Source organism: Bubalus kerabau, chromosome 15 (genome assembly GCF_029407905.1).
Source record: "Bubalus kerabau isolate K-KA32 ecotype Philippines breed swamp buffalo chromosome 15, PCC_UOA_SB_1v2, whole genome shotgun sequence".
Lineage (NCBI taxonomy): Eukaryota > Metazoa > Chordata > Mammalia > Artiodactyla > Bovidae > Bubalus > Bubalus kerabau.
In genome coordinates, this window is record NC_073638.1 from 43,548,561 (window position 1) to 43,564,619 (window position 16,059).

Sequence of the window (16,059 nt, forward strand, 5' to 3'; positions counted from 1 at the left end):
TCCATAATTTTGTGGAGGGGAGAGGCTAGAGATCCTCAGCTGCCTTATGAGATCCCTGAACTATGGCCCAAGCTTCTGATGAAGTTCCAGGCAAGAGGAATCTGGGCAGGAGGTTCCAAGGTGGTCAGTCTTGAGGTGTGTTTGTTGTGAGAGATTGTTCTGGGCAATTATTGGAGACTCTACTGAAGGAGTCTTAGATGAGGGAAAAGTAGGGTCTCACTTTATAGTAATGTAATGATTTGAGGCTTCACCTGTGACAGTCATAACACTAAGCACTTTATCTGCATTACCTCATTCAATCCTTATAGTCATCTGACCAGGCAGTATTATTATCTGCATTTTACAGAAGAGCAAACTGGAGTTCAGAGGGGTAAGTGTTCTTGCTTAAGGTCACATGGATGGTCCTACTCCAAACCCTGTGCTCTGGTCCCAAAGAAAGGTGAATTTCAATAAGCAGACCCCTCCAGAGTAAAGTGATGTCCTTTCTAAAGTGTCATTAGAGGAACAAGGCCTGAGAAATGAAGCTTGAGCTAAGGAGTAATAAATCAGTGTTTCAAAAGAAGCAAAGCTAAGTCCAGAGGCACTTGTTCAGAAAAGTTGTCAGCAATAGCTCCACATCCCTATTCTGTTGCTTTGCCAAAACATACTGGAAATCATGTGTAAAATCAAGCGGTAACTGTCTACCAGGGGGCTGTTCTCAAATAGTTGTAACTCTCATTCCAGCTGACTCACTTGAAAAAAAAAAAAAAAAAAGATTAAAAACAACCCAGCTGGTTGATTTGTTCTCACTTAAAATTCGAAGAGTTCCAGTTTTCATACCAAAATGGTGATGAGAATTGGCTGTTGCTGCCCTGGTTTCCAGGGTGAGCTGCAGAAACTGTCAGGGACAGGCAGGTCTGTCCTGCTTCTGGCCTCTCAGAGCTGTATTGTACCCCTCATCCCCCAAGTGCTGTCCTGGAGGTAGAGGCCCTGCAAGCTCGCCAGGGAGCTTTTATGGCCAATTAAGAGTTCAGAAAAAGCTAATGTCAAGGGCCTTGGGGAACAACTCCCAGTGAGAGTATTATTAATACTACTATGGGCATGCTTCTGGGGAATAAAGAGCTCACAGTGAGGATCAGGAGTTACTTAACAGAGGCCTCGTGACTGTGGCCACTTGTGGAAGACACACAGTACGAGGTCAGCGTGGCTGTTGTGCGTGTGAATGTGTCCTGAGGTGCTTGTCATGCCGAGTTGGGTTGGATTTGCTTCTACAAGAGGCCACGTGTCTTGTCTCAAGAGCTCCCTCTAGCACTGGATGAATTCTGTAGCCCGCAAGGAACTACAGGTTCACCCTGTCTGAGAGCAGTCTTGACGATTTTACAAATGTCAAGGAACACAACCCAAGGAACTACCAGTGAAGCTTTCCTCCTGCTGGAGGGAGGAAGTGGGTATAAAGAAGGGTCAGTTGAGTTAGCTGGAAAGGCTTTTTACTCAGCAGACTCCTGGCAACAGCAAACCATGGTGTGTGTGTATGTGTCTGTCTTATATTCCTGGTCGATTAACGCAGTTGTGTCCGACTGTTTGCAACCCCATGGACTGTAACCCACCAGGCTCCTCTGTCCCTGGAGTTCTCCAGGCAAGAATACTGGAGTGGGTAACCATTCCCTTCTCCAGGGGATCTTCCCGATCCAGGGATCAAACCCACAGACCCACATCTCCTGCATTGCAGGCAGATTCTTTACCATCTGAGCCACCAGAGAAGTCCCGCATTAATGGTGTTAGAACCTCATAAAGACCAGGCTTACTGGTATATTTTGAACTCTGATAGCACATGCAATGAAGACAAACGGAGGATAATTCTTTTGAGGAATTATTTTATATTTCTGGGACTTCTTTGGTAGCTCAGATGGTAAAGAATCTGCCTGCAGTGCAGGAGACCTGGGTTTAATCCCTGGGTCAGGAAGAGCCCCTAGAGAAGGGAATGGCTACTCACTGCAGTATTCTTGCCTAGAGAATGCCATGGACAGAGGAGCCTGGTGAGCTATTGTCCATTTATGTTTCTAGAAAAGAGCCCAAAGAGTGTTTTGAGTCACCTAGAAGGAGAGATGGGACCGTTATGTTTTTCCTTTAAAATACTTTTTATTTGGTTTTTAATTACCTAAAAGTGGTACATGTGTCAAATGATATAGAAATGTACACAGGATGGAAATTTTCCAGTCAGCTTCTAACCCCACTCCCCAGAAATAATCACTGTCAATAGTTTGCTGTGGATTTTTCTACATCTGTTTCTATGCAGATATAAAAATGAAATTTTATTTATTCATTCAACGAATATTTATTGGGCACCAAATGTGTGCCAGGCACTATTCTAGGTGCTGGAATCCAGCAATGAGACAAAAAAGAGCAAAAATCTCAGCCCTTGCCGAGTTTAGAGTTCTAGAAGAGGGAGACAGACCACAAACCAATAAAGAAGAAAGTATATCCTGTAGCAAATGGTGTTGAGGGAGTGAAGAACAGGTAAGCAAGGAAATGCAATAGAAAATGCCGAGGTAGGACTTCCCTGGTGATCCAGTGGTTAAGACTCCACACTTGCAATGCAGGGGGCTCAGGTTTGATCCCTGGTCATGCCACGCAGCACAGCCATAAAATAAAAATAAATAAATAAAAAGAAAATGCCAGGGAACGGGGAGGGGTGGGGAGGAAGGTACTCTGCAAAATGCAGACTATTCTCAGGGGCTGTGGTCATTGAAAAGTGATATTTGGGGAGAGATGTGAAGGGTGGGAGGCACCGGCAGTGAGGACTTCTAGGGGAAGAGCCCCAGGTAAAGGAAACAGCGAGACTAAAACCCCGAGGCACCGAGGAGAAGGCCGGGGGTGATGGGAGCTGGGGAAAGGAGGGTGGAGGAAGAAAGTCAGAGCAGAGGCACAGGGCCAGAGCATGTGGGGAGTGGAAACAGTGGTGAGGACTCTGAATCTGAGTAAGAGAAAAACCTGAGAAGGGGTTTTAGCAGAGCGATAACAAGGTTCTGACTTATGTTTGAAAAGGATAACTTTGGCTGCTGTATTAAAAACAGGCTGAAGGTTTGTGTGTGATAAAACAGTAAAAAATATATCAATGCAATTTTAATGTACTGCATATTGTTTTTAACTACAGAGTAGATCATGGCCACCTTCCCATGCTAACAGAGGAGCTGTCGTACTTCTTTTAAAGCTTCCTGGTCTACGTTTGTTTTAAGACACCAGTATTATTAGCCATACTCCTGAGGGTGACATTTAATCAAGCTATTCCTAATTTTTCTATTACCAACAATGCTGCAATAAATATTCTTTTTGTGCACAGACCAATATTTCTGGAAGATAGACTTGTAGATGTTTAATTGCAGGTCAAAGGACGTACATGCTTTAAACTGAATAGATACTGCTCATTCAACCTCCAAAAACATACTCATATATACTCCCCCCAACTTTGTGATTGAGTGCTTATTGCCCCACATCATTGGTAACATGGATTATATTTTATTGATCTTTTTAATTTGCAAATCAGATTTGCAAATCTGATAAGTAAAAATGATGGTCATTTGAACTTGTTTTTCTTTGATTATTAGTAAAACTGAGTATGCTGTCATATGTCTATGGCCATTTTGATTTCCTCTTCTGAGAATATCCATTTTCTTTAGCTATCTTTCCATTGAAGTTTTTGTTTTTCCAACATAATTTTTAAAAAATAAAATTTAAGGCCCCAAGTTTTATCAAAGAACATAGTCACGTCTGATCAAACATTTTCTTTCTTATAATAATTTTATATAGTAAAGTCTCATTATTTAAGGACTTTGAGGACAGCCCGTTCTGCAAGTGATCTTTGTACCATCTGTGATCAATTTTAGCAAGATGGCAAAAAAAAAAATAGGGATTATATTCTCCAAGGAACAAATTCCTCAAGCTTGTAGTAATTCATAAAGTCCTTTGTATCTAAAGAAAAATTAATAATGACTTGGATTTCTCTTTTTCTTTCATAGCTATTTATCCTTTCATAAAGGATACATTATTTAAGAAATATACTTGCTAAAGTATAAATTTTTGTATTTTATTATTTTGAAACTTGTCGAAATTTTAAAAAGACAACCTAGACAACTGGCAAACTGGGAAGTATTCTAGTGCCTGGGTCCTAGAGAAACTAGAGAAGTTTAATTCAAGTTTTAATAGTAGCAGCTTTCTTCTGCAGCAGTTGGGAAAAATTAATTCAAATAGAATTTATTGAGATCCCACTCTGTGCCACAATAAGAACTTGGGATGAAGCAATAAGAATATAATGGGTGAAAACTGTGCTTTTATGAAGCTCACATTCTAATGGAGAGAGATGGGTAATCAAAAAGTAAAGGAAAGGATAGTTTCAGAAATTATAAGTGCTATTGAACTAATAGAACAGAAAGTGTCAGAGGGGAGGAGAGATTTCTGCTCTTTACAGGGTATTCAAGGAAGGCTGCCAGAGCAGATTGCGTTTGAGCTGAGACCTAAGTGAGAAGGAAGAACTGAGCATGCAAACCCAATGGAAGCAGGGGGTGCGTGAACAGAGGAGCCAGCAGCACGTGCAAAGGGCCTGAGGCAGAGAGAAGCCAGGTATTTTCTTCTTAATTTTTTCAAAACAGAAATTACTTGGAATTGAGCAGGTGGAAAATTTCTGTTTTAAATCAAGGAAAATGTAAGTGGTACATATAGACCAATATTAAACTAATATTTATCACCTAGACTTGATAGGAAATTCATTTAATTAAAAAAGTTTAAAAAACATAATTTAGTAAAACGTTGACATCTATTGAACACTTAACGCATTCAGCCCTTTGTTAAGCACCTTACCTGTGTGCGTGTTTAGTCCCTTCAATCACGTCTGACTTTTTGCGACCCTGTGGACTCTAACTGACTTCTCTGTCCGTGGGATTCTTCAGGCAAGAATACTGTAGGATACCAAGAATGGGTTGTCATGCCCTCCTCCAGGGGATCTTCCTGACCCAGGGATTGAACCTGAGTCTCTTATGTCTCCTACGTTGGCAGGTGGATTCTTTGCCACTAGTGCCACGTGGGAAGCCCTAAGCACCTTACACGACTCTTCTAATTTAGCCCTTGTCACAAGTCTATTCTGCATCATACCATTTGTATAGATAGGGAAACAAAGGCATGAGAAGGTAAGCAGTTTTCTCAATGTCATGCAGCAAGCAAGTGGCAGAGCCAGGATTCAAATTCGGGTCTGACTCAAGAGCCCATGTTCCTAACTCTCAGTTTGAATACTCTCAGCTCTCCTGGGTACTGCGTATGCCCTGTGATTATCCTACTCATACCTAACTCATATGGAGACTCCTCTGTGGGCCAGCTTTGTGGTGGGTGCTGAGGAGGACTGAATAAGTAAGATAGCATCCCTCAAGTTGTAACCCTCCCAGGGAAGAGTCAGAGAAGCCTTCCCCAAAGAGGGAAAGCCTCAGTGAGCTTTAAAGGGAGCACAAAGGGAGCACAGATGATGCATAAATGGGTAGAGGAACAGCCTTGGGGAGTGAGGACCAGCAAGATGTGCACAGGGGATCTTTGGCATTTCAGTATTACTATCCCTGGAGTGGAAGGTAGGATGTGGTGGGCAGCAAGGCTAGTGGGAAAAACATGGCCAAATCATGAGAGATCTTGAATATGTTTATCTGTAGGTGACAGGTATCATTAGAGGCTTTAATCAGGGAGCATAAAGTCATATTTATATTCTAGAAAGAGCCCTCCAACTGAATTGAGGGTCAGGACTAGAGGCAGAAAAACCTATTTGGGAGCTTCTGAATGCTTTGCATAAGAGATATTGAGAACATGAAAGCACTAGATGGAATAGAAAAGCAACAGTGGATTAGAGAAATATTTAGGAGGAGACGTGAACAGCATTTGGTGATAAATTGGATTGGGACTGAGACGAGGAAAGGGTTGGGGTGAGCTCAGAGGTTTCTGACTTGGCCTCTGATCCTGCATTTTCTTCCCATACGTCCCCCATCTCACCCAGCCCTGTTTCATATGCAGGAGGCACCGACAAAAAGCCTGTGGGTTGGTTGAATGGTAAGATGAATGTGATCACTGGGGAAGAAATAATCAAAAGATTTATAGGAAAAGCAGAAAAAAAAATGGGCTCTTGAGAGGGCATGAGAAAGAATGAAAACTCATATACGGAAAAGGAGACTGAAGGGTGAGTTTGAGTTGAAGACACTGAAAAGTGCAGGTTGGCAAGTCGAGGAGGCTTTTGAGGCAGGGAGTGAAGCAGTCAGAGAAGTACTTTAGGAAGGTGAATCTGTTGGTAATAACAGAGCTGGGGCCAGGAGGAACGGCCAGCAAGGGAGTGCACTGGAAGGTTATTGCAGTAATCTAGATATGAGATGGTGACGAGCAAAGGACACTAGTGCCATAGGGATAAAAAATCGGGGACAGACAAAAGGGACCCAGGTATACGATGCTGCAGCAGGGAGAAGAGAAGTCTGGGATTATGTGGTTTGAAGCCTTGGTGACTGGGAGTGTAGAGATGCTGTTTATAAAGAGGGTAAAGTCAGAGGGGTAGGAAGCCTTGGACAGGGGAAGGGAAGAGAAGCATTCCCCTTGGGAAAGTAGAATTTGAGTTGCAACAAGACTCCTAGGCAGAAATGTCCACAGGCAGGTGGGAGTCTAGGAAAATGACGTTACTGCTCCATGTATAGACTGACCCTCCCACCCTGCGTCTGTCCACACTGCTCTGACTTGCCTCCTGTTAAAAGCGATGAACAGCCCATGCTCCTTCCTAAGGCCCACTCTTCCCCTGGGGCTCCAGGGCCCATTCCCTCTCACCATCTCAAGAGCAATGTTCCTGCTCTTGTCCCCACCAACCCTGCATCTCAGAATTCTCTTTTTCTACTGGATCATTTCCAACAGCACACAAACCTACTCCTGTCTTAAAACCCACACAAACCCTCCTTTGACTTCTTTTGCTTCTCTCCAGATCCTGCCTCCTTTCTTTGACCCCCTGTCAAGCAAAACTCCTTGAAAGACTTGTCTAAATTCCCTGTCTTTGCTTCCTCATCAACCATTTTCTCCTCCACCCTAACCAACCTGGTTTTCATTCCCAACGTCTCCAGGGAAACTGCTTTTCCCAAGGTTTCTAACAGCTTCCATGTTACCAAATCCAGGTTGCCAGCTGTCACCCAGAGTCTGCTGACCCCTCTCTCCTCCCGGAAACTCTTCTCATGGGTTCACACACCACACACCTCTGGTTCTCTTCCTGCTTCACCGGCTGCTCCCTTTTCATTTCCCATGCTGGGGGTCCCCTAATTTTTTTATCTCTAGACATCAGGGATCCCAGGGCTCAGTCCTCCGTGCCCATCCCTTATTTTTTTTTTTTTTTACTCTCTTCGATGACCTCATTCAGTGCTTCGATAGCTTTAAATACCACCATATGCTGGTGACTCCCAAACTGCCCTCTACAACTCTAACCGCTGAACTTACCTGTCCTAGAGGTGCCGAATGTTTTATCACACATGCACACACACACACAGAGTGAAATATTTTTGAATTTATGAATTTTTACTTATTTTAAAATTATAAACTTATACTATTGCCTAATATATTGTATGCATCATTTAAAAAAAAAGAGATACAGATTAAATAAACAAAATTTTAAATAGCTGGCTAGCCTCTGAAGGCACCATGCTGACAACTCAGCAAGGTTTATTGTTAACAGTAGTGGCTGTAAATCACTTTTTTCAAATAGTCTTTTGTTCGTTGCTAGTGTTTTGGCTCATTCTTGTCAGAGCTGATTAAATCCTCACTGTTCCTATCTTGGGATATGGTTTGACAAGAGCTGGTACCAGGAGAATAAGCAGTGTCAGTTCTGCGCTTCCCTGGGGCTCACCTGCGCCTGCATCCCTGGTCCTGCATCATGGTCCAGGATTTCTACAAGAATTGTTGGAAGCTGCTTTCTACTTCGTGATGGTTTGTATGTTTTAGACCAGATAATATAATCAGGAAACCTGTTCAAAGAGGCCTAATTGAAGTTCTTCTCGAGACACGGAAAAGAAGTGAGTCAGTTGGTACCTCCCCACTCTCAGGTCTCTTTCTTGGGGACTTTGTGTCTTCACATGTGTGTCTGACTTGTGGAGATGTGGACCGACTGAGGGGCCAATCTCTCTTCTCTTTTGAACAGAAGAACTTAAAAAAAAAAAAAATATATATATATATATATATATTTCAGTTTTATTGAGATATAATAGATATGCAGCAAAGTATAAGTTTAAAGTGCACAGCATAATGATTTGACTTACGTGCATCATGAGATGATTACCACAGTAAGTTTAGTGAACATCCATCAGATCAAATAGTTACAGCACTGAAGAAATATGAAAACAAAAGTTTCCCCTTGTGATGAGAACTCTTAGGGTTTACTCTCTTAACAACTATCGTGTATAGCATACAGCAGTGTCAGTTATATTTATCATGTTGTACATTATATTCCTAGTACTTATAACTGGAAGTTATTAAGTACTTATTGACTTATAAGTTATTAAGTACTTAAGTACTTATTGACCACCTTTATCCAATTTCCCCATCTCCTACCCTGATCTCTTTTTCTGTGAGTTTGTTTGTTTGTTTTTGAATTATAGCTGACCTATAGCACTATGTTAGTTCCTGGTACATAGTGATTTGATATTTCTATATATTTCAAAATGATTACTGTGGTAAGTCTGGTTTAGATACTAAACCAATGAACCTTTCTTTATTTTTTAGATAAAATTTAATATGCATAGATGTGAAAATACTTTGTAAACTGCTGAGATGTAGTATTCTAGCTTGGAGGCCACCAGCATGACAAATGCCTTCTCAATACCAATACTTGCATGGCCTCAAAGTTTCTTAAACTCAACATGTCTAAACAAAACCTTTTCTTCTCCTCCCTCGCTCCACACCAAAACCCCCTTTACCCTCATCTCTTTAACTAGCTTCCCTGTTGCTCAGTTGCTCTAGTTGAAAGCCTCAGTTTTCTTGACCTCTCTTATTCGGTCATGCTCCTTATTGAATCCGTTAGCAAATCCTGTCAGATCCGCCTTTTTACCTGAGTCTAACTAGTTTTCTCTTCCTCTGTTTTTACTACTCTGTTCCAAACCACCACCATCTCCTGCCCAGTCTATTGCAATGGGCTCTGAATTGTTCACATTACCCTTGCCTGCCTTCCATCTGTTATCCACACGGCAGCCAGAAGATCTTTTAGAAACGTAAGTCAGATCATGTCCCTGCCCCATTCAAAACCTTCAGCACAATTTGAGTAAGGGCTAATTTCCTTACCGAGACCTTCAAGAATCTATGTAATCTGCCCCTTGCTTGCTTTTAGAGTTCGTCTCCTATCACCCAGCACGTTTCACTATGTTCCTGCTGCGCTGGCTCTTTTGCTATCAGACAAGACCATTGCAAGACTGCTTCCCTCATTTCACTCTGATCTCTGCTCACAGAGGCCTTTCTGAGCTATTCTTATAAAATAGCATTCATGCAGACCACTAGTCTTTGCCTTACTCTCTTCCCTGTTTGAATTTTCTTCGTTGCACTTACCTCTCGTTAGCATTCTACTATATATTTATTTGTTTGCTCATTTATTGCCCATATTCTCCACTAGAGCAAGAGCCCCTTTAGGGCAGGGCCATGTCTGTCTTCTCTGCTGTATCTCCAGCTCCTAGACAGTACTGGTGCTAAGTACTTAATTGAATAAATGAGTAGGTGAATCTTCACAAGAACAACAGATGACGTCCCGAGGATAGTCACCAACACTAAGAAAAAAGGGGGCCGGGGTAAATCTTTGGGGAAATAATTACAATGAGGGCAAAAGAGACATTTTAAATGCAGTGAAATCAGTCCCATTAACCAGGCATGAAGAAAACGTAGCATACCCTGGGATGTCAACAAGGAAGGCATCAAGTTGGGCTCCTCTCTCCGCCTCAACTATGAGAAAGTTTTCAAATAGGAGACCTGAGAACACTCCAAAACCCGGACAGACGCGACAAGTCAACCTCTTGGCCCAAGAGGGTGCTATCTCCTGTCACTCTGAAACACTCATTTAAAAGGTGTTCAAGTCGGGATCCCTAGGCCACAGCACTGCCTCGGGTGCCATTGCCTCTGAGCCGGGACAAAGCAGCAGCTCCAAGAGACCCTGGGAATTCGTGTGGGCCGCCTGAGGCTCTCCAGAAGGTAGGGCGTGATCCTTAAGAAAACAGTCAAATGCTGGGGAGTGACCTCTTTTATTAGGTTCACCATCTTAACCGCAGAGAGACCATAGTGTTTGTCCATAGCCTGAAATACTCAAAGGCCATGGTGTTGAAAAGAGGGCCAGCCTTCAGGTCTCTTTGTCACCATTAATCCTGGTCCCCACTGGTCTCTCCCTTTTGCATCAGAAAAGCTTTCTTTTTTTCTGTTTTTTGAAGAGGAGGAGAAAACAGCTGTGTGGGATTTGAGAACGGGATTTTAATGGTCACTGAAGACACACAAAAGCTTTGCCATGATCGTGAAGTGTTCTGGGGGCAATTGGCTCCTTTGTCTGGGGCAGCAAAACAAGCCGGCTGCTCAAGGAGAAAAGAGATGCAACTGGAACTGGGATGGAGGTCTCTTGAGGCCAGATCTTCAGCACATTTGCAAAGAGCTGTTTTCGGGCATCTTGCTTTTTAGTGTTTGGCTCATTTTTACCTTGAGAAAGAAACAAATTAATCTGGAAGGTTGTTGGCATGGATTATTTTTGTGGGTCTGTAGGTATTTCTCTCTGGAAGGAAAATAGAAACTGTGAGTGACGAGTTTGTTAATGTGGAGCAGGCCTTTCACTCTGAGAAAAAAGAACCAGTGCTTTCTTTTTGGGCGGGGGTGGTGGGGGGGTGGCGGCCTGAGGGGCATTTCTCAGTTCTTTGCTCACTTGAAAAATTGTAGCAGATGTGGGTTATTGTGAGGCTTCCCAAAATGTAACCTTGGGGAAAAAAAAGGTTTTGGAGGGGGGGCAGTCAGTAGTTTTAAGGAGGAGTGGACATCCAGAACAGCAGGAGTCCATTCAGTTACTCTTTACAGTAGAAACCAGGTCATTTTAATCCACTCACAGAGGGGGTCTTTTTCTGACAGAGGAACTGTGATGGAACAGACCAAGATGATCTGACTCCAAGTTATGATTGGTGGGGCTGTTGGAATCATTGTTGTCCATATGGGCACTGTCCCTTTAGGTGAATGGGTGTTACAAAAACAGCCTTTCCCACAATGGACATGGCTTGGGCTAGAGGAGCCCCAGACAGCCTTGGTTTTATTTACTTCTTCCAGTCTTCATGACAGTTGGCTTGATAGAGTCATGAAGGGGTTAGCTCTCATTTGCTGTCTGTTGTAGGCACTGGAATAGTCAGGTGGGACCCAGGATAAAAATCCATGAATTCCTAGTACATAATTCAGCCCTGCTTTTCATGGGAGATGAGCTGCAACAGAGTAATTATGGAAACCATTATCCAGTAGGCCTACATTTAGAGACTAAGTCTGGAATCACAGGCTCTGTCTGCCACAGTTCCGTGCATCATATCCACTATAATGTCCTTTGCCAAGAAAGGAAGAGTTTAGTTCACTTATAATTTTTCTAAAAATATCATAAAATTAAATTAAAAAGTGTGAATATTATAAAAGAACATCCAAATAAACAATATAAAAAAGTACTAAGATTTAGATTTTAGTGTAGACTTTCTTGATTGATATCTTTTCATTGTAAAAGTAATATTTAAAGTGGCATTTTTCAGCTTACTGTGATTTTTTTTAGTCTCATTTTTGTTTTCTTTAGATTATGAAGTAAATAATGAAAAGATTTTTATTACTGGTAATAGAGAAAAAGTACATATGCAAATTGCACTTGTAGGGTAGGATGAAAACCAATATTACCCCTTACACACATTCAAGGGCTATAATAACTAATTTTATTGTGTGATATTTTGTTTTGTAGTTCTGGGCAGCTTAGATATAAAAGAAAATGTGTTTATTCTGGTCAAACTCCCCATATGCCCCATAAAGAATCCTTGCAAAGTCTAGAATTGTGATTCAGTTGGCACTTTTGTTCAATGATCGTTTTCCTCTTTAAACTCAAAGCTCTTGATCTCATTGTAGGTGTATTTCACAGATTAGTTGTGGAACCTTGGCAAAATTATTTAATGTCTCTAAGTCTCTGTGAAATGAAGCTAATCATAGCACCTTGCTCCTTTGGGTTGTTTCCAGGACTAAGTGAGATAATGTATGTAAAGCTTATTGCACAGTTGCCATGCCCATCTCCAGAGGATCTTCCTGACCCAGGGATCAAACCCGTGTCTCCTACATCTTGTGCATTGGCAGCTGGATTCTTTACTACTAGCGCCACATGAGAAGCTCCAATAGATCACAAGTAGTCAACAAATGTTAGCCATCAGAAAGCCTGTTTGATGGTTCTGATGATGTTGTTTAAGTATTATACTAGGGAACCCACTTCAGTGTATTTACTTTATGTTCATATCCTAAATGGAGAAGGCGATGGCAACCGGCTCTAGTACTCTTGCCTGGAAAATCCCATGGGCAGAGGAGCCTGGTAGGCTGCAGTCCATGGGGTTGCTAAGAGTTGGACACCACTGAGCAACTTCCCTTTCACTTTTCACTTTCATGCATTGGAGAAGGAAATGGCAACCCACTCCAGTGTTCTTGCCTGGAGAATCCCAGGGACGGGGGAGCCTGGTGGGCTGCCGTCTATGGGGTCGCACAGAGTCAGACATGACTGAAGTGACTTAGCAGCAGCAGCATCATATCCTAAAATAAGATATAAGATGTTTGTTGTTTAACAACACCAAAAAATATGATCAGAAGCATTAACTTCCTTGTAGTTTATTCTTTCAGGAGATGCTTACTAGGATTTGCTGTTTGTAATGTATTATTACAAACATGAAGCATCCTATTTTGCACTGCTCATCTGTAAGACACTTGAAATCATCCTCCCCATAGCCAACAGTCAGTTTAGTTCAGTTGCTCAGTCATGTCTGACTCTTTGCGACCTCATGGACTGCAGCACTCCAGGCTTCCCTGTCCATCACTAACTCCTGGAGTTGCTCAAACTCATGTCCATCGAGTCGGTGATGCCATCCAACCATCTCATCCTGTCATTTCCTTCTCCTCCTGCCCTCAATCTTTCCCAGCATCAGGTCTTTTCCAATGAGTCAGCTCTTCGCATCAGGTGGCCAAACTATTGGAGTTTCAGCTTCAGCATCAGTCCTTCCAATGAATATTCAGGACTGATTTCCTTTAGGATTGACTGGTTGGATCTCCTTGCAGTCCAAGGGACTCTCAAGAGTCTTCTCCAACACCACAGTGCAAAAGCATCGATTCTTCAGCACTCAGCTTTCTTTATGGTCCAACTCTCACATCCATACATGACTACTGGAAAAACTGTAGCTTTGACTAGATGAATCTTTGTTGGTAAAGTAATGTCTCTGCTTTTTAATATGCTGTCTAGGTTGGTCATAGCTTTTCTTCCAAGAAGCAGGCATCTTTTAATTTCATGGCTGCAGTCACCATCTGCGGTGATTTTGGAGCCCAAGAAAATAAAGTACCCACAGCCAACAGAGAGTGAGCATTTCAAAACACAGCTTCTGGTCATATTCCTTGCCTTTCAATGGCTCTTTCAGGATAAAATCCAATCCTTCAGGATAAAATCCAAAGGCCTGACACTCAAGGACTTTTTCAATCTATTTTTCTTCCCCAAACTTTCTTCCTCCCCTTTCCTCCCATATGTCAGACATGAATCTTTACAACCTGCCCCTTTGCCTATCTGGGGAGCTCCTACTCATCCTTCAAGCCCTCTTGAAGATGTGGCCTCTTCTAGGAAGGCTTCTAGAATGCCACTTGCCTGAATTAATAGCACCTGCTGCTGCTGCTAAGTCGCTTCAGTCATGTCCTACTCTGTGCGACCCCAGAGATGACAGCCCACCAGGCTCCCCCGTCCCTGGGATTCTCCAGGCAAGAACACTGGAGTGGGTTACCATTTCCTTCTCCAATGCATGAAAGTGAAAAGTGAAAGTGAAGTCGCTCAGTCACCTACCTGTCTATTATTCCAATACCAATCCTATGTTCAGTGAATGATTTTCACCTTTATACTCCTGACAATCCCATGAAGTAGGGGATGTCATCAAGTGCTTGTGTTCAAAACTATTGAGGACCACTGTGATCCCTGCCCTCAAGGAACTCAAGGTTTAGGGAAAGAGGACCTGTAAACACCCCTAACAGAGGGTGACAGGGATCATGGCAGATGAGTGTGCACAAGGAACCCAGAGATGGCACATGTTCTGTATTCAGGGGGATTGTATAGGAAAGTGTGTGGTCAATGCCAGCAGTTGACCTTCATCCCCAGCACTCATATCATCCTTCCTTGGGCTCTGTCCTCTCACTGACCAGATCATTTCCCCCTTTGGCTAGTCAGTTGCAGGGCTGGGACATATTATGACGGAGCCCAGGAACGCTGTATTTTATGTCCAAATGGAACCTTCCAAAATGAGGAAGGGCAAATTACATGCGAACCATGTCCAAGACCAGGAAGTCCTGGGACCCTGAAGACCCCAGAAGCTTGGAATGTGTCTGAATGTGGAGGTAAGAATTCTGTCTGTCCCTTCTTACTCCTCCAGTCTCTGAAATCATTGTTGATACAGAAGGCATAAATAACATCTTAATGCAGAAAATATGTACTACACCATGGAATTCCTACTGGTAGAAACTTTACTGGGCTCATCTTATTTGCTGAATAAATGAAGACCTGATATAATACATTGGCAGAGAAAATGTGTATTTGTTGCAACTGCGTGTTTCATCACTGTAAATAAATACCCTCTGAGACCTGAGTGATCAACCAGTGTGGAGGGACTCTCTGAAAATGTCAAAAAATGGAGAAAGTAGCTCTGATTATTTCAAGATTTCATCTCAAAGTCATAGATTATTGATTTTTTTCTTTAAATTGGAGGGTAATTACTTTACAGTGTTGTGTTGGTTTCTGCCATATAACAACGTGAATCAGCCATAAGTATGTATATATCCCCTCCCCCTTGAACTTCCCTCCTACCTCCCACACCATCCTACCCCTCTAAGTCATCACAGGGTACCAAGTTGAGCTCCCTGAGTTATATAGCAACTTCCCACTAGCTGTTTTACATATGGTAATGTTTATGTTTCAATGCTACACTTTCTCCTTGCCCCGCTGATTTTTTTAAAAGTGTCCATCTGGCTATTTTGTTAAAACTCCATGAAGAGTTTTTAATCATCTATAAAATATTAACTCTGGAGCCACACTTACTTGGGTTCTATGGGCTTTTTTTCCTATTTTACTGTAAATGTCTTTATTAAACAGTAGAAGGGCCAGCTGTCCTGACACTCTGTGGGCTCAAATGAATGGTGTGATTTGATCTGGAAATTTTTAGGTGATGTCCAGGGCTGAGTGCACCAGGGTCCTGGCAGCCCTGCCTCTCTTTCTAGTGACCTCTGGGGCCAACTTTAGTTCCCACCTTAATGACTCCAAACTCAACTACAGGACCTTTTCTGATTTAAAAATCAGATCCTCAGACTGACTGTGTGACTTCTAGCATAAACTTTGGCCTGTTATGAAATCCTAGAACCAATGGTAAGATTGATAAGGAGGTACTTTGGGGGCATCTGTTCACACTTGTATGTGATCTCAATAATATACATATTTATAGTAAATAAGAACACTAGTAATAATAATTTATTGAATACTTACCTGTGTCAGGCATCATGCAGGCATTCATGGATAGTTCAGTGAATTACTCATGTGGTTGCTGTATCACTACAAAAATTTTATGAGGTTAAAGTGACTCATTCAAGGTCACACAGCCAAAGAGCAGAGGATTTAGAATCAGAACCCAGGTCTGACAGACTCCAGACTCCTCCCTCATGTGTATTTGTTAAATACTGTTATATCTATAACATGGTTAGAAATAAAACTGTGAAAATTAATAGAGGAGAGAGGATTAGGAATATGAGACAACAGATTTCTTTTTATAGCATCTTGCTAATGACAAGCTA

At 42.2% G+C, this 16,059-nt stretch overlaps 1 protein-coding gene across 4 annotated transcripts in view; it reads left to right on the forward strand.

Annotated features, from left to right (window-relative positions):
• The window catches only part of SCUBE2 (signal peptide, CUB domain and EGF like domain containing 2), a 68,339-nt gene that overhangs the window by 40,855 nt on the left and 11,425 nt on the right, over positions 1-16,059 (forward strand). For all 4 annotated transcript variants that reach the window (XM_055548690.1, XM_055548689.1, XM_055548688.1 and 1 more), the window contains one exon: positions 14,446-14,616. In XM_055548690.1, the coding sequence (XP_055404665.1) occupies positions 14,446-14,616 (171 nt within the window). The remainder of the gene's footprint in view (positions 1-14,445; positions 14,617-16,059) is intronic.